The sequence below is a fragment of the Erinaceus europaeus genome, chromosome 11 (genome assembly GCF_950295315.1).
Source record: "Erinaceus europaeus chromosome 11, mEriEur2.1, whole genome shotgun sequence".
NCBI lineage: Eukaryota > Metazoa > Chordata > Mammalia > Eulipotyphla > Erinaceidae > Erinaceus > Erinaceus europaeus.
The window spans coordinates 49,296,143-49,322,567 of NC_080172.1; the positions used below are offsets into that span (position 1 = coordinate 49,296,143).

A 26,425-nucleotide genomic window follows, 5' to 3' on the forward strand; every position below is an offset into this window, starting at 1 on the left:
TGAGACACTACCTCCAGTCTGCTCCACCAACAAGGGGACAGCTTAAGGGAGGAGAGGACTCTCCAGAGACTCACTAAGTGCAACTCTGAGTCTCCATTGCCACTACCCTCAGAATCCGGAGCAGTGACAGGGAGGGACACCAGGGGACAGAGATCTAACCAGGAAACTCAGAAGACCTATACCTCCGTGGCATAGCTGAGGGGCTGTGAAAGTCTCTTTGCATAACCACTGGATTATCTCTGCCACACCCTGCTTTATCTCTTGGTCAGGAGTCAGTGATTAAGCTGAAGCCTATTGATAGTTTTAAAGCCCTCAGTCTCCCATAGCCTACAGGGAAGAAAAAAAAAAGAGGCTTTTAAACCACTGAGCTCCAACTCAGAGATTTAAATACTATTGAAACAACTGTTAATTTCCACCACTGTAAACCCTTTAATTAACTTACTTAGACACAAGTCAATCAAGGCAATAGTGATCAATAATTTGAAAAGTACTGATAAAGGGAACTCATAACATAATATATAAAATGGTTAAAACAACAAGAAGAAATATTGGAGAATCGAACTAGGACAAGAGCCCAGCTAAAAGTCCTCCAGAGGGTGAAGCACAAAACAACGAGTTCAACATCCAAACATTAGCTAAGGAAATAATAACAGGAGTGAGTAAAGAATTTGAAAAAATTATAATCAGAAATACAGGAACAACAAATGAGAATATGGAAGAAAATACTAATTATCTCATGGTTATTAGAGAGCTGAAAGCTGAAATCGCTGAGCTAAGAATGCAACTAGCTGAACAAGCTAAAACAGTATCAGAGCAGGGCAACAAAATAGATGAACTCCAGAAAACAGTAGAGGGCAGAGAGAATAGAATCTATGAGGCTGAAGACAGAATTAGCAAGATTGAGGATGAATTAGAGACAACTAAAAAAGAAGTAAGAGATCTCAAAAAGAGATTAAGAGATGCTGAAAACAACAACAGAGTCCTATGGGATGACTTCAAAAGAAACAATATACGCATTATTGGCATACCAGAGGAAGAAAGAGAAGGAGAGGAAGAAAGCATTTTCCAGGCCATAATAGCTGAAAATTTCTCTAGTCTAGACAACATCAAAGACATAGAGATTCAAGAAGCCCAGAGGGTCCCAAACAGAATTAACCCAGACCTAAAGACACCAAGACATATCATGCTTAGAATGGAAAGGAATAAGGATAAAGAAAGGATCCTGAAGGCTGCAAGAGAAAAGCAAAGAGTCACCTACAAAGGAAAACCCATAAGATTAGCAGCAGACTTCTCCATACAAACACTACAGGCCAGAAGAGAATGGCAAGATATCTATCGAGTGCTCAATGAGAAAGGCTTTCAGCCAAGAATACTATATCCTGCCTGACTGTCATTCAGACTAGATGGAGGCATAAAAACCTTCTCAGACAAGCAACAGTTGAAGGAATCAACCATCACCAAGCCTGCCCTGAAAGAAGTTCTGAAAGGTCTCCTATAAATATTCAGACCACCACAAATAGGACATATATCAAAACACTCTAGAACTCTACAAGAATGGCGTTAAAATATCTTCAATCTTTGATATCAATAAATGTCAATGGCCCAAATTCACCTATTAAAAGACACAGAGTAGGAAGATGGATCAGAAAACACAACCCAACAATATGCTGTCTACAGGAATCCCACCTAACTCAACAAGACAAAGACAGACTTAAAGTGAAAGGATGGAAAACTATCATACAAGCCAATGGCCCACAAAAAAGGACAGGAACAGCTATTCTCATATCTGACATGATAGACTTTAAAATAGATAAGATTTAAAAAGATAGGAATGGGTACTACTTAATGCTCAGAGGATGAGTCAGTCAAGAGGACTTAACAATTATTAACATCTATGCACCCAATGAGAAGCCATCTAAATATATCAAACTTCTACTGAAAGAGCTACAGCAATTTATTAACAGTAACACAATCATAGTAGGGGACTTCAACACCCTGCTCTCTCAACTTGACAGATCATCCAGGCAGAAAATCAATAAAGACATAAGGGAGCTAAATGAAAAGATAGATAAACTAGAACTATTGGACATTTTCAGAGTCATTCATCCCAAGAAACTGGAATACACATTTTACTCAAATCCACATGGGTCATTCTCAAGGATAGACCATGTATTAGGCCACAAAGACAGCATCAGCCAATTCAAGACCATCGAAATCATCCCAAGCATCTTCTCAGACCACAGTGGAATTAAACTAACACTTAACAATCAACAAAAGATTAGTAACAGTGCCAAAATGTGGAAGCTCAACAGTACACTTCTTAACAACTTCTGGGTCAAAGAGGAAATCAAGGAAGAAATCAAAATGTTTCGAGAGTTCAATGAAAATGAAGACACAAGCTATCAAAATATTTGGGACACAGCTAAAGCAGTCCTAAGAGAGAAGTTCATAGCTATACAAGCACACATTAGGAAACAAGAAAAAGCACAAATAAATAGCCTGATTGCACATCTTAAAGACCTAGAAGAAGAACAACAAAGGAACCCTAAAGCTACCAGAAGGACAGAAATCACTAAAGTTAGGGCAGAAATAAGTAACATTGAGAATAGAAAAACCATACAAAAGATCAATGAAAGTAACTGTTGGTTCTTCGAAAGAGTAAACAAAATCGACAAACCTTTAGCCAGACTCACAAAACAAAAAAGGGAGAAGACCCAAATAAATCGGATAGTAAATGAAAGAGGAGATATCACAACAGACACTGCAGAAATTCAACATATCATGCGAGGCTTCTATGAACAACTATATGCCACCAAGCTAGAGAACCTGGAAGAAATGGATGATTTCCTAGATACCTACTAACTTCCAAAACTAAGTAAAGAGGAAGTGGATAACATGAACAGGCCCATCACAGCTAATGAAATTGAAACAGTTATCAAAAATCTCCCCAAAAATAAAAGTCCTGGGCCAGATGGTTTTACAAATGAATTCTACAAAACTTTCAAAGAAGAACGAATACCTCTACTTTTAAGTCTTCCAGAAGATTGAAGACACTGGAATACTCCCTGCCAGCTTCTATGAAGCCAACATCACCCTGATACCAAAAGCAGACAGGGACACAACCAAAAAAGAAAACTACAGACCAATATCTCTGATGAACATAGATGCAAAAATATTAAACAAAATTCTAGCCAACCGGATACAGCAGTATATGAAAAAGATTGTTCATCATGACCAATGGGGTTTATCCCCGGCATGCAAGGTTGGTTTAATATACGTAAATCAATCAATGTGATCCACCACATCAACAAAAGCAAGACCAAAAACCACATGGTCATATCAATAGATGCAGAGAAAGCCTTTGACAAAATACAACATCCCTTTATGATCAAAACACTACAAAAAATGGGAAGAGATGGAAAATTCCTGAAGATAGTGGAGTCTATATATAGCAAACCTACAGCCAACATCATACTCAATGGTGAAAAACTGGAAGCATTTCCCCTCAGATCAGGTACTAGACAGGGCTGCCCACTATCACCATTACTATTCAACATAGTGTTGGAAGTTCTTGCCATAGCAATCAGGCAGGAGCAAGGAATTAAAGGGATACAGATTGGAAGAGAAGAAGTCAAACTCTCCTTATTTGCAGATGACATGATAGTATACATAGAAAAACCTAAAGAATCCAGGAAGAAGCTTTTGGAAATCATCAGGCAATACAGTAAGGTATCAGGCTATAAAATTAACATTCAAAAGTCAGTGGCATTCCTCTATGCAAACACTAACTTAGAAGAAATTGAAATCCAGAAATCAATTCCTTTTACTGTAGCAACAAAAACAATAAAATATCTAGGAGTAAATCTAACCAAGGAAGTGAAAGACTTGTATACTGAAAATTATGAGTCACTACCCAAGAAATTGAAAAAGACACAAAGAAGTGGAAAGATATTCCATGTTCATGGGTTGGAAGAATTAACATCATCAAAACAAATATATTACCCAGAGCCATCTACAAATTTAATGCTATCCCCATCAAGATCCCAAGCACATTTTTTAGGAGAATATAAGAAATGCTACAACTGTTTATCTGGAACCAGAAAAGACCTAGAATTGCCAAAACAATCTTGAGAAAAAAGAACAGAACCGGAGGAATCACACTCCCAGATTTCAAACTGTATTATAGTGCCATTGTCATCAAAACTGCTTGGTACTGGCACATGAATAGACACACTGACCAGTGGAATAGAATTGAGAGCCCAGAAATGAGGCCCCACACCTATGGACATCTAATCTTTGACAAAGGGGCCCAGACTATTATATGGGGGAAGCAGAGTCTCTTCAACAAATGGTGTTGGAAACAATGGGTTGAAACATGCAGAAGAATGAAACTGAATCACTGTTATTTCACCAAATACAAAAGTAAATTCCAAGTGGATCAAGGACTTGGATGTTAGACCACAAACTATCAAATACTTAGAGGAAAATATTGGCAGAACTCTTTTCCACATACATTTTAAAGACATTTTCAATGAAATGAATTCAATTACAAAGAAGACTAAGGCAAGTATAAACCTATGGGACTACATCAAATTAAAAAGCTTCTTCACAGCAAAAGAAACCACTACCCAAACCAAGAGACCCCTCACAGAATGGGAGAAGATCTTTACATGCCATACATCAGACAAGAGTTTAATAACCAACATATATAAATCCCATCCAAAAATGGGGGGAGGACTTGGACAGAATATTCACCACAGAAGAGATCCAAAAGGCTGAGAAACACATGAAAAAATGCTCCAAGTCTCTGATTGTCAGAGAAATGCAAATCAAGACAACAAGATACCACTTCACTCCTGTGAGAATGTCATACATCAGAAAAGGTAACAGCAGCAAATGCTGGAGGGTGTGGGGTCAAAGGAACCCTCCTACACTGCTGTTGGGAATGCAAATTGGTCCAGCCTCTGTGGAGAACAGTCTGGAGAACTCTCAGAAGGCTAGAAATGGACCTACCCTATGATCCTGCAATTCCTCTCTTGGGGATATATCCTAAGGAACCCAACACATCCATCCAAAAAGATCTGTGTACACATATGTTCTTGGCAGCACAATTTGTAATAGCCAAAACCTGGAAGCAACCCAGGTGTCCAACAACAGATGAGTGGCTGAGCAAGTTGTGGTCTAGATACACAATGGAATACTACTCAGTTGTAAAAAATGGTGACTTCACCGTTTTCAGATGATCTTGGATGGACCTTGAAAAATTTATGTTGAGAGAAATAAGTCAGTAACAGCAGGATGAATATGGGATGATCTCACTCTCAGGCAGAAGTTGAAAAACAAGATCAGAAAAGAAAACACAAGTAGAACCTGAAATGGAATTGGTGTATTGCACCAAAGTGAAAGACTCTGGGGTGGGTGGGTAGGTGGGCAGAATACAGGTCCATGAAGGATGATAAATGACATAGTGGGGGTTGTATTGTTAAATGGGAATCTGGGGAATGTTATGCATGTACAAACTATTGTATTTACTGCTGAATGTAAAACATTAATCCCCAGTAAAGAAATAAATTAAAAAAAAAAAAAGTACAGATAGGGCCAGGTGGTGGCGCACCTGGTTAAGAGTGCACATTGCAGTTCACAAGGACCCAGGTTCAAGTCCCTGCAGGGGGAAAGCTCCACGAGTGGTGAAGCAGGGCTGCAAGTGTTTCTATATCTCCCTCTCCCCTCTGAATTTCTCTCTTTCTCTATTCAATAATAAATAAATAAATCTTTGGGGAAAAAAAGTAGACAGCACTTTGGGAACTCACAGGATTTACATGAGACGGCCCAGGTTTGATTCCCCACAAGAGCCAGAGTTAAGAAGAGTTCTTATTTCTGACATATAAATACATTAAAAAAATTTATTTATCCTCTTTTGGTCACTCCCAGGCCATCCCATCATCAGAGTTCTTTTTTCTTTAATATTTTATTTATTTTATTTAGATGCAGACAGAGAGACACACAGAAACACCAGAGCACTGCTCAGTTCTGGCTTATGGTGGTGTGGGGGGACTGAACCTGGGACTTTGGAGCCTCAGGCAGGAGAGTCTGCATAACCATTATCCTATCTCCCCCACCCCATCAGGGTCCTTAGTCAGGGAATCCTAGTATTCTCACATAGATATATAATGGGCCTAGACCTGTAACAGATTCCTCTCTCCACCATCACTGGCCATCTCCATCAGGAACAACATCATAAAGAGAGATGCAAAGCAGAAATTGACTGAGTTTTGAGTATTGCACCAAAGTAAAAAACTCTGGGGGGAAGGGGAGGGTAGATTTTCTGCTTCATTATAAGAGGGTAGGGGGAGAGGGACACAGACCTTTGGTGGTGGGAATGGTATTAATATACACTCCTATTAGCTGATAGTCTTATAAGTCACTATTTAATCAATATGAGAGGGGGAAATAGATTGAAATAGTTATTTGTAAGTAGCATTAAATGACATAAATCATGGTAAGGTCTTGCATACTACAGTAAATCCTAACCATGGGATTTTCAAAGTAAATGAAATTTCCAAATAACTTAGTTATAACAATAACTATCTATTGCCTTCTTAAACTCTAAGAAAGCAGGAACCTTCCCTAGTCCCTATAAAGCCCATATTTCTCCCAATCCTAGAACCTCAGGGGTATGACTAATGAGTCATGCTTTTCTGGACCCATACCATCTGATACTGCATCTATTAATCTCAACCAAATCAATGCAACAAGTACCACCTCAACATATTTCACTTTAGACAGTGTCCAGAGATGACAGGCGTGAAAATGTCAACCCTTCAGCTCCATTACTCTGCCACCAAGTTGCAGACTACCATGATGCCAACGTGAATTCCTTGGGCAACCTTACCTATGTGACCTGGAACCCCACCTCTCCAGAGCCCTGCCCCACTAGGAAAAGATAGAAACACGCTGGGAATATGGATCAACCTGCAATGCCCATATCCAGCAGAGAAGCAATTACTAGGGCCAGAGCTTCCACCTTCTGCACCTCATAGTGATCCCAGAGGAATAAAGAATAAGAAGGCTGGGGGTCAGGCGGTAGCCAGTTAAGCGCACATAGTGCAAAGTGCAGGGACTGCCATAAGGATCCCGGCTCGACCCACCTACAGGAGGGTAGCTTCACAAATAGTGAAGCAGGTGTCTATCTTTCTCCCTCTCTGCCTTCCCTTCTCTCTTGATTTCTCTCTGTCCTATCCAACAACAATGATGTCAATAAAAACAACAATAACCACAACAATGATAAAACAACAAGGGCAATAAAAGGGAAAAATAGCCTCCAGGAGCAGTGGATTCGTGGTGTAGGCACCAAGCCTCAGCAACAACCCTGGAGGCAAATAAATAAAGAAGCTTCCAATGGAGGGGATGGGACCCCAGGGAACTTGGAACTCTGGTGGTGGGAATTATACCCCTCTTATCCTACAATCTTGTCAACCACTATTAAATCAATAAAGAGAAAAGAGAAAAAAAATCAGTGATGAGAAGTGTTCTGATCTATAGTTTATAATAATTCACATATAACCTGAAATAAAACACAACTTCGCTTTCAAAAAAAAGACTTATCTACAGGATAGGAAGAACCAGAGCATTACTCTGGCACATGGGATCAAAATGAAGAATTATTATATACAATGATTTATTTCATATTCATTCCAAGTTCAGCACCTTACTCCTATGTCCCAATATGAAATAAATCATTGTATATAATAACCCAATTAACAAAAGCTTTTAACATGTTAATAAACTGGATCCTTGCAACATTCTGAAAGGTAAGTGGCATCATCCAGTATCTTTGAGCTTCATTTTCCTCTGTTAATCTTTCTATAGCCACATTGTTAATAAATATGAAAACAAGATTCACATAGAAGTTTACTAAATACTGATTCAATATTCTAATACATAACACTAGGAGGAACAACCAGTGTATATCAACTTATTTTAAAAATTGAATAAAGGGGAGCCGGGCAGTGGCGCAGCAGATTAAGTACACATGGCACAAAGTGCACAGTCCGGCATCAGGATCCTGGTTCAAGCCCCCGGCTCCCCACCTGCAGGGGGGCCGCTTCACAGGCAGTGAAGCAAGTGTGAAGGTATCTTTCTCTCCCTGTCTTCCCCTCCTCTCTCGATTTCTCTCTGTCCTATCCAACACAACAACAACAATAACAACAATATGATAAACAAGGGCAACAAAAATAAACAAAAAGAAAAAACTGTATAGTGTTGAAAGTTACTATAGGGAAGATCACTTTAAATTTGTATAGTATCATATATATATGGTTATACTATTACATCTCTAAAAAGCTTCAGTCTACTTAGGCTCATGAAATAGGCTACTTTAGAATCAAGTGCAATTATTAAAATAAAAGTTCTTGGACTACATAGCCTAGATTAGATAAAGTAATAGCGAAGGGTAGGGGTAGACAGCATAATGGTTATGCAAAGAGACTCTCATGCCTGAGATCCCTAAGTCCCAGATTCAATCACCTGCACAACCATAAGACAGAACTAGCAGTGCTCTGGTTAAAATTTTTTTTTAATTTTAAACTATATAGTAATAATAAACTAACAAGGAAGACTTCAGATGATGGTGAGCTAGCAGGTCATGTTCTCCTTTAACTCTACAACAAAAATGATGACATACATAGAAGAACCATCATAGAAATGAGTTTGGAAGAAAGTCTAGAATCTGAATGATGGTAACAGAAAGACATTCTCTCTCTCTCTCTCGTTTTTTTTTTATTTTTTATTTTTTTCAGTTGCCACCAGGGTTATTGCTGGGGCTTGCTGCTAACACTACGAATCCACCACTACCAACAGCCATTTTTTCCTTTTTTAAAAAAACATTTATTTATTTATTTATTTATTAGATAGAGACAGCCAGAAATTGAGAGGGAAGCGGGAGATGGGGGAAAGAAACAAGAGAGACATCTGCAGCACTATTTCACCACTTGTAAAGCTTTCCCCCTGCAGGTGGGGACTGGAGGCTTCAACCAAGGTCCTTGTGCACTGTAACATGTGCACTCAACCAAGTGCACCATCCCCCACCCCACCCCCATAAACTATTTTTCCACACCCCCCTTCTGTTTATTATTTGATAGGACAGAGAGAAATTGAGAGGGGAGGGAAAATAGAAAGATAGACACACCTGCAGATCTGCTTCACCGATCATGAAGTGTCCCCCACCCCCCGCCTACAGGTAGGGAGTGGGGGCTTAAACCTGGGTTCTTGTACATGGCTATATGTGTGCTTAACTGGGTACACTACCACCTGGCCCCCAGAAAGACTTTCATAACAAAAAAAAAGTTCTGCTCCCAGCCTGCAGCTGTCTGCACATCCCAGCTGTGTGCTGCTGCCACTTACCCTGACCCATGGCTATCTCCACTGCTGAACATCTGGTCCAGTAGAAAAAGAAAAACAAAAGCTACAAACCACATGGCTACTGCAGGCAGTTGAAGGGAGCCATTCTGGAAGTCAATCTCCATTGACGCACAGATTGCCACATCCTCCCACCAGTTTATGGTGCACTTGTAACCTAAAACTTTATAGTGTGGCAGAAGCTCCATAATTTGTGGATATCTATGACTAAGAATATGTGGTCATTGTGACAATGTGCTCAGACAGAGATCATGACCACCTAGCCTTCATGAAGAAACTAATACAACTGGTTGGTATAGAGGAACACCTGCAATAATGGAGCAATACAGCAACTGGAAGAAAACCCGAAATTCAACCGAGATATAAAGACCTCTAAGGAAGGTGCCAAAGCTATCATCCCTAGTATGCTCACATAAGAAGATTTACAAAGAATAATTACAACAAATTCAAAGAAATTATAAGGGAAATTATTATCAGCAGACCAGAGTGCAGTGACTCAATTTAACACACAAACACTTTCTCTCCCTCTGAACACCTGCAAGAAAACAAACACCTCCCCTCAAAAACAGACAAACAAACAAAAAAAATCCCTTCATGTTTGGAACTTGGGTAAAAGGGCACTAGGGGAGAGGGACAGAGGGAGAGAGAATCCAGTGAGCTTTAGTTGAAGGATATTATTGATGGTTAAATGGGGGCAGGGTAATGTATTTTTAAGTGAGAAATTATACCTTCAAAACATTTTTAAGTATGCAAATCAAGGTATCTCAAAACCAAAAACTATGTTAAAGTAAAAGTATTAGTAGATAGGGTTGGGGACATGTTGTTGAGGTGGTCTGGTGTCGGGCTGCACCGCGGAGAAGAGAGCGGACATCCAGAGCAAAGGGGTACACAGATCTTTATTATAGGATGGGGGGGGGGGGTTTGGTTCAGACCACGTGGAGTCAGCCAGCAATGGCCGACCACGGGGGAGAGCAGGGAGCGAGACCTCAGAGAGGGAGAGCCAGAGCCCAGAGAGCAAGAGCCGAGAGGGGTGAGGGGGCTTTTTATTGGGCGACAACCAGGGGTGACGTGTAGGGCCAGGATTGGTTGAAAGGGGGCACTCTAGGATTTAGCGGGGCATAGAAAAACCTGGGGGCGGAGCCAGGATTGGTTGAAAGGGGGCACTCTAGGATTTAGCGGAGCATAGAAAAACCTGGGGGCGGAGACTGCATCAGAATAAGTCCTCAGCAACAGGGACAGATGAATAGCGGTAGTAGTTTTAAGAGATTTAGACACAAAAGGTTCCAGGTTAGATGCCTAGTACCACCAACACCTAGAACTGAGTAGTGCTTTGGCCAAAACGAAGCAAGCAAAAAAAAAAAAAAAACAGAAAATTTTTAATTAAAACAATTTGTAGGGAACTCCAAATACTATGATGATATTTTGTGAGGACTTCTACTTACCCGTTTTGAAGGGCAGTGTTCATTCTTCTCATCAGTCATTTTTCCACTTTTAAGTGTTTTCCTTGGGTGTTTGATAGTTGTTTTTATGGCAGGTCGGCACACATAGTTTTCCAGGTTTTTTGGAGGTTTTTTAGTTCTTTTAGCTTGAAGGCCAATCTTCAATTTTAAATTTCCCTCTGAAAAGTTTGTTTCTTTCACTGAAAACTGTTGTTGTGCAGCAGCCAAACAATCATCTTTCCCGGCTTCAGTTTTTCTTTCCCGATTCCACTTGAGAAGATCCTCTTCCTCCTTTGTGTTGCTCTCTAACTCTATTTCTCTTTTGCTGACCAGTGTGCCAGTATTGATGGCAGAAGGGCTCTTTCTTGAAAATCCTTCGGAATCAGAACCCAATCCTAACATAGCAGTGTTTCTATGGTCCATCACAAGTGTATGTTATTGCCAAGGAATCTTATGAAAATTTTATAGTATTGTGTTCCATAAAAAACAGGGATCTCCAAAAGTTGCAACCAGCATCTCTTTCTCTGCAGGACAGACCATAACAAAAATTTATCAGAATAGATGTAATTATCGAGATCAATATGAGAAATGGATATTAGGGGTAGGGAACAAGGATGTCAGGAAGAATCTGAAATCAGAGTTAAAAATAAAATCAAGATATACTTCAAAATGAATTTTTATTCACCTTAGATAAAAAAATTAGAAATTCAGATTAAGTCTACTACTGTATACAACATGAATAATCTACAATGGTATGTGCAAATAAATGTTTAATAATCACTGTTACAATTCAACCAAGAACTTTCTCTAACTAATGGTAAACCAGTGATAATCTAAGATTAAAAAACAAACAAACATGGGAGTCAGGTGGTAGTCCAGCGGTTAAGCACACATGGCACAAAGCGCAAGGATGGGGTAAGGATCCCAATTCCAGCCCCCAGCTCCCCACCTATAGGGGAGTCGATTCACAAGCCGTGAAACAGGACTGCAGGTGTCTTATCTTTCTCCCCACCCCCCCCCGTCTCCCCCTCCTCTCTCCATTTCTCTGTCCTATCCAACATAACTACATCAACAACAATAACTACAACAAGAGCAACAAAAGGGAATAAATATTAAAAAAAAAACACATTTTGACACTCGTCACTTTCAAAAAAATGGTTCCTATATCTCAGTTAAAGTCAGTTCCCCTTTTTGGGATGCTGGGGGTTGGCACAATGGTCTCACACATGTGCAATGTTTTACTACTCCCAGTCAACTTCTTATTCTTAGTTAGAACAACACTCCACTTTGGGTGGGGAGGGTCACTTCAGAAGTGGTGAAGCAGGTCTGCAGGTGTCTGTCTTTCTCTCTCCCTCTCTCCATTTCTCTCTGTCCTATTCAACAACAGCAGCAGCAATAACAATAATAATAATGACAAGAAGGGTAACAACAAGGGCAACAAAATGGGAAAAATAGCCTCTAGGAACAGTGGACTGATAGTGCAGACACTGAGCCCCAGCAATAACCCTTGACTTCTGGCTACCTCTATCCAACAAAATAAAGATAATACAAAGAGAGATACAACAACAACAGCAATAACAATGGAAAAAAGATGGCAACCAGGATCAGTGGTTTGTACTGCAGGCACAGAGCCCCAGCAATAACCCTTGACTTCTGGCTACCTCTATCCAACAAAATAAAGATAATACAAAGAGAGATACAACAACAACAGCAATAACAATGGAAAAAAGATGGCAACCAGGATCAGTGGTTTGTACTGCAGGCACAGAGCCCCAGCAATAACCCTGGAGGCAAAAAAAAAAAAAAAAAAAAGAGGGAGAAACAGCAAATCTCTGGTGCTGTGGTACTTCTAGTGCTATCAGGGGTCAAACCTGGGCTTCATATATGATGAGGCCCACACCCTACAACTGAGATACCTGTCTACCCTTAAAATCAGTTTCAATAGAGGTAAAGAAGCTTGTTTGTGGATGGCTTCAGTATTATCACCTTAATTTTTTTCTCTGAAGTTACCAGGCATTTTAGGTGAGGACTCAGGCTAAAACTATCTCTATTGTTGGCAATATAGTTAAACTAGTAATTAATTCATTCATCATTCATTCAAAATTATTGCTGAGTACCTATCATGAGCCAAGCATTGTGCAGCAATTGTGCAAATATAGCATTCAGTAAAATAGATCTACCTTCTAAACATATAAAACTTATCTCTAGAGAAAAAGTTTTAAATGAATAAATGATATAAATAACAATATTTTTGAAAACTGTGAATCTAATAGCAAACAGTACTGAAAACATTTTAAATTCAGCACGGTGATTTGTTGCTTTATTCCTATGGATTGATAGTCTTCGATTTACACACACATCTGAATCAAGACCTAGAACTACTACTGAGAACAAGAAGACTACCTTGCCCCTTAGAAAGTTCCATTTATGAGTCAGAACACTTTAAACAACATAACCTGAAACCAGAAGATAGATTAGCCAGTAGAGTACAAATTTTACCATATGTGAAGAACTGTGAGAACTTAAGTTTGAATCCCAAACATAACATGGGAGCACCAGGCATGGCACCAGGGGAGGCTCTATGAGTGCTGAAGAAATACTGTAGTATCTCTCCTGTCTGTATCTTCCTCTCTGCTTTGCTCTAATATTTAAAGAGAAAATAACAACAACAAAAATTCCACAGGAAGCAGTGGAATAAAGCAAAAGGCACAAGGATATGCAAGTGCATTCACGCATGCACAAGTACACAGAACATATAAACACACACACTCACTCAAAAACCAATCCCCACTCCTGGATGAGATGGATCGGTAGGGGCCCTGCTCCTAGGACTCTGGTTACCTCTGAGGCTGGGAGAGGCCTGATCACCCACTGCCTCACTCCCTGCCCCTCTTTTTCTGTCCATAAAGTGGCGTGAATTGATGACGTTCCCAAAAAAAAAAAAATGTATCTTATGAGTTTTTTCTTTCCTATGACCTGGGAAGTGGCACAGTGAATAAAATCTTAAGAGTCTCAACCATGAGGTCCTGAGTTTTGTTGCCACCATCACTTGTGCCAAAGTGATGCTCTGCTTCTTTCTTTTATTAAGAAGAAAAAAATTCACTTCTCAGTAAGATTATAAGATTCCCAAGAATAGAGACATGGTTGTTTTACAACTCTATAAGAAAATGACTAATAGGGACCAGTGGTGGTGCACCCGGTTGAGCACACTACAGGAATTATGGAAAGCTTCATGAGTGGTGAAGCAGGGCTGCAGATGTTTCTCTGTATCTTCCCCATCTCTCTCAATTTCTCTCTGTCTCTATCCTATAATAAAATAAATAAAAATAAAGATAAGCAAAAGATAAGAGCTGGGTAAATAGCATAATGGTTATGCAAAAAACTTTCATGCCTGAGGCTCCAGGGTCCCTAGGACCACTATAAGCCAGAGCTGAGCAGTCCTCTTATCTCTCTCTCTCTCTCTGTATCTACTTATTTATTTATTTTGCCTCCAGGGTTATCACCAGGGCTCAGTGCTAGCATTATGCATTCGCTGCTGCTGTCTGGTTTTTTTGCCCCCACTTGATAGGACAGAGAGAAACTGAGAGGGGAGAGGGAAAAGAGAGGGAGACAGAGACACTTGCAGACCCGCTTCACTGCTTATGAAGCAACCCCACTGCAAGTGGAGAGCCAGGGGTTTGAACTGGGATCCCTGCGTGGGTCCTTTTGCTTGGTACTATGTGCACTTAATCTGGTGCGCCACTGCCATTGTTGACTATAAACCATTAATCCCAAAAAAGGAAATAAAAAAAAAATACTGTACTTTGTTTCCATACAGCTGAGTATTATTGAGAAGTTAAAAGATTAAGGACAAAGAGGATGCTTGCCTAAATAATCTTGAAAAGGCACAAGGGTAGCCCAGAAGGTGTTACTTGTTGGATGTGGTGGAGTTTGGTAAAGCAGTGGACTTGCAAGCCCTATCTTTCTCTCTTCATCTATTCCAATAAAAATCACTGACAATTCTTCTGGCAATCTACCAGTTTATATTTAAAACAATGACTTTCAAAGTTTTCCATAATCTGTTCTGACTATTCAAACTTGTTTATCCTTACTTTTCAACAAACCTCAATTCAGTTTTCCTTACTGCCCCTAAGAAACCACGTTATTTCTGCTTTTATACTGTGGTTTTCCTATTATGTTCACCTTCACCAACTTTACTTATCATAATACGTGGATTCTCTTTTCTTTCCTTCGCCTTTTTTACTTATAATAATGGGAATGAGAGAGAAAACCAGAGGATCTCTAGGGCACACGCAATACCAAGAATCAAACTTGGGACCTCATACTTGTAAATCCAATGCTTTATCAAGCTCCACCACCTCCAACAAGCACCACCTTCTGGGCTACCTCTGTGCCTTTTCAAGATTATTTAGGCAAGCATCCTCTTTGTCCTTAATCTCTTATCACTTAACTTCTGAATAATACTATAATAATATTAATAATACTATAATAAAATTAAATATAATTAAAATTAATAAATAATACTATAATAAAATAACTATGTCAGATCCCATCACTCCTCTGTTTAAAAACAGTTCCATGGCTTCCTTTCTCACTCAAGCTGGAATCCCTTATGATGACGCAAAGGCCCTATTTAAAGGCCTCTCTTCTATCTCCTATCAGTTTCCCACTTAGACACGGGTCCCCTCCTTGTGTTTCTAAAATCAACAAAACATTCCTAGGAGATTTGTACTCACCACACTGCCTCACTAGTACTTCCTTTCCCCAGTTAATCGCATAGCTTATTCTTCGAATTGTTTGTCTTTGCCTAAACATTGCCCAAACTAGGAGACAATTCCTAACAATCCTTTGTAAAGCAGAAAAAGATCAACCCCACTACCCTCTTCTCACACTATTCTATCTTATTTTTCTCACCGCTCTTTCTCATCATCTGGTATACAGTATTATCTCTGCATTATGCAGAAATGTAAACACCAGGAAATATATTTGTCAGTTTAATTTGATGTATTGCCTGCAGCTACATCAGCCCATGGCACATAGGAGGTACTCAATAAATCCTTGAATTAATTCCATGCCTTATGTGGTTTATATCTTATTGGCTTCAGTGTGTTCCCTCCTAGTCCCCATCCCTTCTACCCACCATCTTACTTGTTTTTTAATTTCTAATGCTTGGCTTTTGAGAAACAATTACAGAAGCCAGAACTCCCATCTTCTGTACCCCATAAAAAATTTTGGCTGTAGTCCAGGAGGTGACACAGTGGATAAAGGGTTGGACTCTCAAGCATGAGATCCTGAGTTCCATTCCCAGTGGCACATGTACCAGAGTGATGTCTGGTCCTTTCTCTCTCCTATCCCTCTCTTTAATAAATAAATAAAAATATTAAAAAAGAAATAAAGAAAGAAAGAAAAAAAGAAAGAAAGAAAGAAAGAAAGAAAGAAAGAAAGAAAGAAAGGAAGAAAGAATTTTGGCCCATGCTCCCAAAGGGGGGTAAATGTTAGGGGAAGATGACCAAAGGGTTTTGAAATCCAATTCCATTAGGATCCAAAGAGAGAAGAGGAAAAAAGGAAGGACTTTTGGAAGTACTAGTAGATGTGACTTAGAAAGGAAGAGAAGGGGAGTTGGGCGGTAGCGCAGCGGGTTAAGCGCACGTGGCGCAAAACACAAGGACCTGCTTAAGGATCCCAATTCGAGCCCCCAGCTTCCCCACCTGCAGGGGAGTCGCTTCACAGGTGGTGAAGCAGGTCTGCAGGTGTCTTTCTTTCTCTCCCTCTCTGTCTTCCCCTCCTCTCTCCATTTCTCTCTGTCCTAGCCAACAACAATGATGACATCAATAACCACAACAATGTTAAACAACAAGGGCAACAAAAGGGAAAATAAATAAATATTTTTAAAAAATCAAAAAAAAAAAAAAAAAGAGAGAAGGCAGGCCCATAGAAAATGGGCAAATATATATATATATATATATATATTTTTTTTTTTTTTCACAGAAATAATAGTCAATGCATATCTATGACCTTTGGACAACTACTGCAGTTTCCATTGGAGGAAATGAGGACACAGAACTCTGGTGGTGGGAACTGTGCAGAATTATACTCCTGTTATCTCATAATTTTGAAAATCAATGTTAAATCACCAATAAAAATAAAATTTAAAAAAATAATAAATTTTAAAAATAAGGGAAAATGGCAAGCAGGAGCAGTGGATTTGTAGTGCTGGTACTGAGCCCCAAAGATAACTCCGGTGCCAATGAATGAATTTATGTATGCATGAATAGAAGGAAAAGTTGAATCAAGTTTTAATCAGAAACATGAATACAAATTGTTGGCTTTTCCCCCCTCCCTTATTTCAGAGCAATTTTAGGTTTATAAGATTTCCCGGGGGGCGGGCGGTAGCACAGTGGGTTAAGCCACATGGTGTGAAGCACAAGGACTAGCCTAAGGATCTCGGCTTGAGCCCTGGGCTCCCCACCTGCAGGGGGTCGCTTAAAAAACAATGAGCAAGACTGCAGGTGTCTATCTTTCTCTCCCCCGTCTTCTCCTCCTCTGATTTCTCTCTGTCCTATCCAACAGCAATAACAACAACAACCGCAACAATTATGGCGAATAGTGGCCGCCAGGAGCAGTGGATTCACAGCGCATGCATAGGGCTCATGATAATCATGAAGGCAAAAAAAAATTCCCAAGTACCCTCTGACCTCCTCCCATACAGTCTTTCATTATTAACATTACTCTTCATATTGGTACTTTTTTTTTTCGCCACCAGAATTATTTTTTTATATTTATTTTATTTATTCCCTTTTGTTGCCCTTGTTGTTTTATTGTTGTGGTTATTATAGTTGTTGTCATTGTTGGATAGGACAGAGAGAAATGGAGAGAGGAGGGGAAGACAGAGAGGAGGAGAGAAGATAGACACCTGCAGACCTGCTTCACCGCCTGTGAAGCGACTCCCCTGCAGGTGGGGAGCCGGGGTTCGAACCGGGATCCTTATGCCGGTCCTTGTGCTTTGCGCCACCTGCGCTTAACCCGCTGTGCTACAGGCCGCCACCAGAATTATTTCTGCATGACAAATCCACCACTCCCAGCAGCCATTTTTCCTTTCTTTCTTTTTTTTTTCTTTTAAGAATTTATTTATTTATTTATTCATGAGAAAGACAGGAGGAGAGCAAGAACCAGACATCACTCTGGTACACGTGCTGCCAGGAATCGAACTGGGGACCTCATGGTTGAGAATCCAATGCTTTACCTATCCACTGGGCCCCCTCTCCCTCTCCCTCCCCCCTCCCCTCCCCTCTCCTCTCAGCAACAGTATGGCTTGCTTTGGTTTAATTTTGCTACCAGGGTTATTGCTGGGGCTCGATGCCTGCACTACTAAGCCACCACTCCCGGTGGCTATTTTTTCCCTTTTTTCTAATTTATTTGATAGGACACAGAGAAATTGAGAAGGGAGGGGAGACAGAGAAAGACACCTGTAGACTTCCTTCATTGCAAATGGAGCTTCCCCCCTGCAAGCTCAAACCTGGGTCCTTGCACATGATAACAAATGTAGAGATGAAAGGAGAGGGGAGGGGAGGGGGATCAATTGTCACTGGTGTCTCCTCTCCTCTCCTAATAAAAAAAAGGGGGTGTCAGAGGGGAAGGGAGGGGAGGGGAGTCTGCAGGTGTCTGTCTCTCTCCCTCTATTTCCCCCTTAAAATTTTTCTGTTCTATCCAATTAAAAAAAATAAAAGGCCTCCAGGAGCAGTGGATTCATACTGCCTGCACTGATCCCCCCCAAAAAATCAACTTTCTGGGGGCAAAGGAGATAGCACAATAGCACAAAAGACTTCCATGCATGAGGCTCCAAGGTCCCTGGTTCAATCTCCTGACTACATCCTGGCAAAAGGACTGGCGGAGAACAAGGTAGACAGAAAAAGAAACTAGGAAACTACTGCAATATTCTAAGCAAGAATTGTTGCTTTTTTGGACAAGTCAGTGTTAGTGGGATTTTTGGAACTAAAATTATTTCTATGCTACTCACAAATACTGGGGGTAGGTTGAAGGTTAGGAATAAGGATTCACACGTGACATTAGTTTTCTGACTAGAATAACTAGTGGCACTATGATTACTTAGCATATATGATGAAGCTTAAGAAATAAGATGCTTAGGGCTGGCAAGATAGCTTATATGGATAGTGTCCCTACTTTGCCATTGGTGTGACCCAGATTCAAACCTGGTCTCCACTGCACTAAGGGGCAGGGGATAGAACCAAAGGTCCTTGCACATGGTAATAATATGTGCACATAAGTGGGTGTGCCACCACCCAACCCCCAAATCTCTTAAATATGTATGCATATATATACACACTTAATAAGGCACTCCATGCCTACATTTGCATTTATGAATAGAAAAGATTGTTAGAATTCAATAATATATGAAATGTAAATACAATAGTACTTCATACATATCCCTATTTACATTTTTCTTTTTTTCTGTTTATACCCGAGCTATGCTCAGCTCTAGCTTATGGTAATGTGGGAGATTGAACCTGGGACTTTGGAGCTTAAGGCATGAGTCTTTTTGCATAACCATTATGATATCTTTTTAAAAAATTATATTTATTTATTTGTTAGAGACAGCCAGAAATCAGAAGGATAGAGAGTGAAAGACAGAGAGACACCTGTAGCCCTGCTTCACCACTCATGAAGCTTTCCCCCTGCAAGTGGGCTCGAACCTGGGGCCTTGCTCACTGTGATGTGTGCGCTTAACCAGGTGCGTCACCACTCAGCTCCCAACCATTATGCTGTCTACCCCACCCACATTTTTTTTCTTATTACTGGCCCCTACTTCTAGTCTATTTCACACACTGCCATGAAGAGAGCAGACATAAAAAAAAAAAAAAATTTAACTGACCTATGTGTTACATAGATGTCCTAAGTATATATTTTCAGTTACTCAAATGTCTCTTTCCTCCATTAGGAGAACAGTTAATTCCCTCTTCTACCATCTTCACTCACTGCTCTCCATCTCAGTTTAAAGATCAGATGGGGGGGGCCAGGTGACGGCACACCTGATTGAGTGCATATATTACAATGCACAAGGACATGTGTTCGAGCCCCTGGTCCCCACCTGCAGGAGGAAAACTTTCCAAGTGGGGCTGCAGGTGTCTCTCTCCATTTTCCCTCTTCCATCTCAATTTCTGGCTGTCTCTATCCAGTAAATAAAGATAATAGAAAAAAAATAATAATAAAGATCAGATCATGGGGGCTGGGCAGTAACGCAGTGCATTAAGGATCCTGGTTTGAGCCCCCAGCTCCCCACCAGCAGGGGAGTAGCTTCACAAGTGGTGAAGCAGGTCTCAGGTGTCTTTCCCCCTCTGTCTTCTACTCCTCTCTCCATTTTTCTCTGCCCTATCCAACAACAACAGCAATAACAAGAATAATAATAACAAGGGTAACAAAAATGGGGGGGGGGATCTAACTTCCTAGATCAGGGAGGCTCTGTGGTGTTCATGTAGCACTATAAGATTAATATTATTGTAGTTATATAAATTAGTATATTGTATATGAGGTCAGAATATTACTATGCTTTAACCAAATGTAAAACAAAGACTAATAGGCAAAATGAAAATTAAAATGTTAAAGAAGAGATGAGGTCAGGGGCTAGGCAATGGTGTACCTGGTTAAGTGCACATAGTACTATGCACAAGGACATGCACAAAGACCTGGGTTCGAGCCCCTACTCCCCACCTGTAGCAGAGAGACTTCATAAGAACAGTGAAGGTCTGAAGGTGTCTAGCTCTCTCTACTTCCCATCTCAATTTTTCTCTGTCCTATCAAATAAAATAAAAAGAGAAAAGTGGGCTACCAAGAGCAACAGATTCGTAATGCTGGCACTGAGTCTCAACGATAACCCTGGATGCAAGAAAGAAAGACATCACATGAAGATGGAGGTGGGAACTAAAAATGATGTACCTATAAGTCAAGGGGTGTCACAGGTTGTTGGTAACTAACAAGAGCTAGGAAGAGGGGAAGTTAGCTGTTGTATCATGAAGATGCTCCCTGACAATGCCTTTGTGTGTCACCTTAAAAAACCAGCAAACCCACCAATGTGTCCTGGAGCTCCAATTCCCCAGAGCCCTTCCCCACTAGGGAAAGAGAGAGAGAGGCTGGGAGTATGGATCCACCTGTCAATGTCCATGTTCAGTGGGGAAGCAATTACAGAAGCCAGACCTTCCACCTTCTGCATCCCAGAATGACCCTGGGTCCATACTCCCAGAGGGGTAAATAGGAAAGCTATCAAGGGAGGGGATGGGATATGGAGTTCTGGTGGTGGTAATTGTATGGATTTGTACCCCTCTCTATGGTTTAGTCAATGTTTCCTTTTTATAATTAAAAAAAAAAAAAAAATCCAGGACCACTGAAGCCTTCACATCACTACAGTCTCAGTGGATGCTCTTACTGCCTTGACAGAGAAATTTTCATCTAGAACCACAGCTAGGCAGCTTCCACAATTCTCATCCATACAAACTATGTGGCAATAAGTACTCACTATATATTAAGTGAATTTCACATTCCAGAATTAAAAAAAAAAAAAAAAAAGACTACATACATTGCAAGTAGTTTGTTCTTCAAAAGTAGAGTCCGGTGTGACTTTAAACTGCCAAATAACTGATTTTAAGTAAATCTCTAAAATCACAAAAAATTAATTATCCCCATAAAGATATCAATTAAATTTGACCATAGAGGCCGGCTGGTGGTACACCTGGTTGAGCTTGCATGTTACTATGTAAGGAACCCAGGTTCAAGTCTTAGGAGCTACAGGTGTCTATCACCTCTTCCCCTCTCAATGTCTCCATCGTATCAAATAAAAATAAAAAAATCTCTTTGAAAAGTATACTTTAGGGAGTCGGACAGCAGCGCAGCGGATTAAGCGCACATGGTGCGAAGGGCAAGGATCGGGCTAAGGATCCCAGTTTGAGCCTCTGGCTCCCCACCTGAAGGGGGATTGCTTCACGGATGGTGAAGCAGGTCTACAGGTGTCTTTCTCTCCCCGTCTTCCCCTCCTCTCTCCATTTTTCTCTGTCCTATGCAACAAGGACAACATCAACAATAACTACAACAATAATAAAAAAAATACAATAAGGGGAACAAAAGGGAAAATAAAAAAGGATACTTTAAATTTTTTTTTTAATTTATAACTATAAACACATAAATGTAAGTATGGTCCAGAAAGTTATACAGCAGGACTTGCAATATTAGGTCCCCATATCACCTATGCTAAAGTGATGCTCTCTGGTTCTTTGTCTTTCCCCATTTCATTGATAATAATTTTTAACAGCTGAATAGTATTTCATTGTGTATATACACATTGGGTATATACACACCCCAAAATTTTTTTGCCACTCATTTGTCATTGGGCATCTTGGTTGCTGCCAACTTTTGACAATTACAAATTGTGCTGCTATGAACGTAGGTATACACAAATGCCTTCTGACAGGTTTCTTTTTTTTTTTCATCCCTTTGGAGAGAAATTGCTGGGCCAGAAAGTAGATTTATTTCTAGTGTTCTGAGAAGCCTCCAGATTATTTCCCACGAGTTGAATAAATTTGCATTCTCACCAGCAGTGTGAAACCATGTCCTCTGTCCCCACATCCTCTCCAATATTTGTTGTTTCGCTCCTTCCTAATGTATGGCATTCTCACAGGTGTAAAAGGGTATCTCATACTGTCTTTATTTGCATTTCTTTGATAATCAGTTTTTGAGCACGTTCTCCTGTGTCTGTTGGCTTTCTGCATCTTTCTTAGTGAAGTTTCTACCCATGTCCTCGCCCCATTTTCTTTTTTGCAAAATAGAGAGAGGGAGAGAGAGAGCTAGAGACTCTGACCAACCAACCTACTGACCAAAGCACTGCTCAGCTCTGACTTATGGTGGTGCTGGGGATTGAATCTGGGACCTTTGGTGCCTCAGGCATGAAAGTCTTTTTGCATAACTATTATGTTATCTCCCCAGCCCACCTAGCCCCATTTTCTAAAGGGGTGTTTGTTTTATTGGATGGAACTCAAGACATGTTAAGTGAGATAAGCCAAAAAGAGAAGGTCAAATAAAGAGTAACAAGGAAGAATACAAAGTGACTTGGCATGGTGTATTGCATCAAAGTAAAGGACAATGGGAAAGGGTGTGGGTGGATGAGAATTTTAGGATCCTATTGCATAATGAAATTGTACACATGTCAATGAGTGCACTGTAGACCATTAGCAGCCCCCAGTAAAAAATTATTTTTTAATCTTTTAAAATAAATGAAAAAAATAGCAGGAGTAGATAGCATAATGATTATGCAGAGACTCTCAAGGGACCTGAGGCTCCAAAGTCCCAGGTCCAATCCCCTGCACCACCTTAAACCAGAGCTGAGCAGTGCCCTGGAAAAAAATCAAATAAAATCCCCTGCACGACTGTAAGCCAGAGCTGAGCAGTACCCTGGAAATAAAATAAAATAAAAACAGGTAAAATTTTTGTACTATGTTCCTATGTCCTCAATCTTAGAAAGCTGAGCTAGGAGTGAGAGAGATAGTATAGTGGTTATGCAAAATGACTTTCATGCCTGAAGCAAGTCTCAGGTTCAGTCCTTCACAGATCTACTCTACTACCTAGTAATCCCTCTCCTAGGGATCTAGTCAAAGAAAACAAAAACACCTATCCAAAGGTATCTATATATACCTATCTTCACAGCAACATTATCTGTAATATTCTACACATGGGAGCAACCCAGATGCCCAGGGACAGATAAGTAGTTAAGAAAACTCTGGTGGGAGTCGGGCAGTAGCACAGCAGGTTAAGCGCACGTGGTGCGAAGTGCAAGGACCGGAGTAAGGATCCCAGTTTGAGCCTCTGGCTCCCCACCCGCAGGGGAGTCTCTTCATAGGTGGTGAAACAGGCCTGCAGGTGTCTCTCTTTCTCTCCCCGTTTTCTCCTCTACTCTCCATTTCTCTCTGTCCTATCCAACGACGACGACATCATCAACAACAATAATAACTACAACAATAAAAAAGGGCAACAAAAGGGAATAAATAAATATTAAAAAAAGAAAACTAGCACAATGAAATACTATCCAGCTATTAAAAATGACAAATTGTCTCCTTTGTTCCATTCTGGATGAAACTTTAAGTAATCATATTGAAATCAGTCAGGAGAAGGATAAATAAATACAAGGTGATCTCATCTATAGGAGAACATTAAGAAACAAGGAAGGAAAGACAAAGCACAGGGTGAAACTTGGACTAGATGTAGTCTCTGACAGCAAGATCAAGGAAGGAGAGGTTGTCAAGGGGAAGGAATTGAGAGGCCACTGAGGATGGATGCACAATGGTGCTGGAGGACCTAAATTGGTGGTGGGATTAGTGTGTAAACACCTACTGAGAAAGATAAGAAACTGTAGCCAAGAGGGGGTCAGGTGGTAGCACATAGCACAAAGCCAAGGATCAGTGTAAGGATCCGGGTTGGAGCCCCCAGATCCCTACCTGCAGGGGGTCGCTTCACAAGTGGTAAAGCAGATATGGTTGTTTTTTCTTTCTTTTCCTAAAATATTTATTCATTGGGGGGGGGGGAAGAAAACCAAAGCATCATTCTGGCATACATGATGCCTGGGATTGAATTTGGGATCTCATGCTTGAGAATCCAATACCATATCCACTGCATCACATTTAGGGCCACAGTATTTCTTTCTTACAGAACTACATACTGCACACAAATAATTCTGACTCTAACTTGAGAAAAAGAAATTATACACGATACAGACCCTTAATTCTCTGGTGATCTCTATAAAACAGCAGTAAGAAGACAGATAATACCTAGGGAATATACTGTTACTAGAAATATTTCTCTCAATGTTCTGAAATTAATTTCTCTTCCTGAACTGACACACTCTAAAACTACTGATTTTTTAAGCATGGTGCAAACTCACCAGACAGACCCTACATTTTTCCTAATGGTAGAGGTGGAATGGCAAGCATGAAGTCATGTACTCAGGCAAGAGTATCTATTTTATGCATTAACTAAGAGGGTTTCTTCTAGTTTCTCAAATCAACAACAAAATAACCTTTATGCTGTGACTGCCTCTACTGTCTATTATTTCTATTCTTTGTCTAACACCTCAAATACATTTAAACAGACCCAAACCTAGAAAATACATCCCAAAATACACAGTAAAAAAACTAGCCAATATAAAGCCCTAATACAAGTAATGGACCTTATACATGTATCCTAGGATAGTAGATATATTGACCTATTAAGTCCATAGATGAAAATCAGTTACTTTAAAGAAAGGTTTTGGGGCAGAGGTAGACAGCATAATGGTTATGCCTGAGGCTCCAGAGTCACAGGTTCAATCCCTCACACCACCATAAAACAGAGCTGAGCAGTGCTCTGGTAAAAATAATAATAATAAAATAAAGGTGGGTTTTTTTTTGTTTGTTTTGTTTTTTAATCAGAGCTCTGGTAAAAATAAAAATAATAATAAAATAAAGGTGAGTTTTTTTGTTTTGTTATGTTTTTTAATCAGAGCACCGCTCAGATCTGGCTAATGGTAGTGTTAGGGACTGAACCTGGGAACTTATTGCCTCAGGTATTAAAGTCATTTGCATAACCAATATGCTATCTCCCCAGCCACTTAAAGGAAGTTTTAACAATGCTTATGATAAGACTAAATAAGAAGTAAGATGACAATTTGACTTCATCTTTATTCTGTACATTTTCTAATCTAAAAATGGTTGGCAACCATATTAATGAGTAAGGATCTTCATATTTCTAAATGTAATCATTATTTTTCTTTATTCAGGAAAAACAGAAAGAAACAGAGACCAGAGCACTGCTCTGCACTAGAGATTGAGCTTAGGACTTCTGGGCTCATGCATGCAAGTCTGATGTACTTGTTGTGTTATCTCTGGCCCATTTAGTATTTTATAAACTTCCATTTATTTATCTATGTGGTTCTTTACAACAGGTATCTAGGAAGGTTATTCTTTTTTTTTTTTTTGGTCTCCAGGGTTATTGCTGGGGCTCAGTGCCAGTACAATGAAGTCACTGCTCCTGACAGCCATCTTTTTTCCACTGTTGTTGGATAGGGCAGAGAGAAACTGAGAAATGAGGGGGAGATAGAGGAGAGCGAAAGATACCTGCAGACCAGCTTCACTGCTTGAGGAGCAACTCTCCTGCAGATGGGGAGCTAGGGGCTCCAACTGAGATCCTTCCATGCATCTTTGCACTTCGCACTATGTGCGCTTAACACAGTGTGCTACCGCCAGCCCCCTATTCTGGCTTTCTTTTAGAGTAATCAAATAGAAATAAGCACTGGTCGTGAATAGTACTTTTATTTATTGCCACCAGGGGGTTACTGCTGGGGTTTAATGCCTACACAACTCTACCACTTCTGGCCATAAATATGTATGTATATTGTGAAACACTCAACTGCTTGTGAAGCTTCTTCCCTGCAAGAGCTCCCATATGATGTCTGGGGACTTGAACCCAGGTTTTACTCTTTACTTGAACCCATGCATACTCTATCAGGTAAGAAAGACATCTGCTGGTCTCCTTAATAG

The 26,425-nt window shown here is 40.2% G+C and overlaps 1 protein-coding gene across 8 annotated transcripts in view; it reads right to left on the reverse strand.

Annotated features, from left to right (window-relative positions):
• ASH1L (ASH1 like histone lysine methyltransferase) overlaps positions 1-26,425 on the reverse strand; it is a 165,228-nt gene that overhangs the window by 128,799 nt on the left and 10,004 nt on the right. For 6 of the 8 annotated variants that reach the window (XM_007525313.3, XM_016189210.2, XM_060201588.1 and 3 more), the window contains exon 2: positions 10,860-11,380. The exons of 1 other annotated variant lie outside the window; for it this stretch is intronic. In XM_007525313.3, the coding sequence (XP_007525375.1) occupies positions 10,860-11,279 (420 nt within the window). In that variant the 5' untranslated portion in view covers positions 11,280-11,380. Of the gene's footprint in view, positions 1-10,859; positions 11,381-26,425 lie in introns of those variants that run through there. One more of the 8 variants, XM_060201590.1, reaches the window with a different exon arrangement.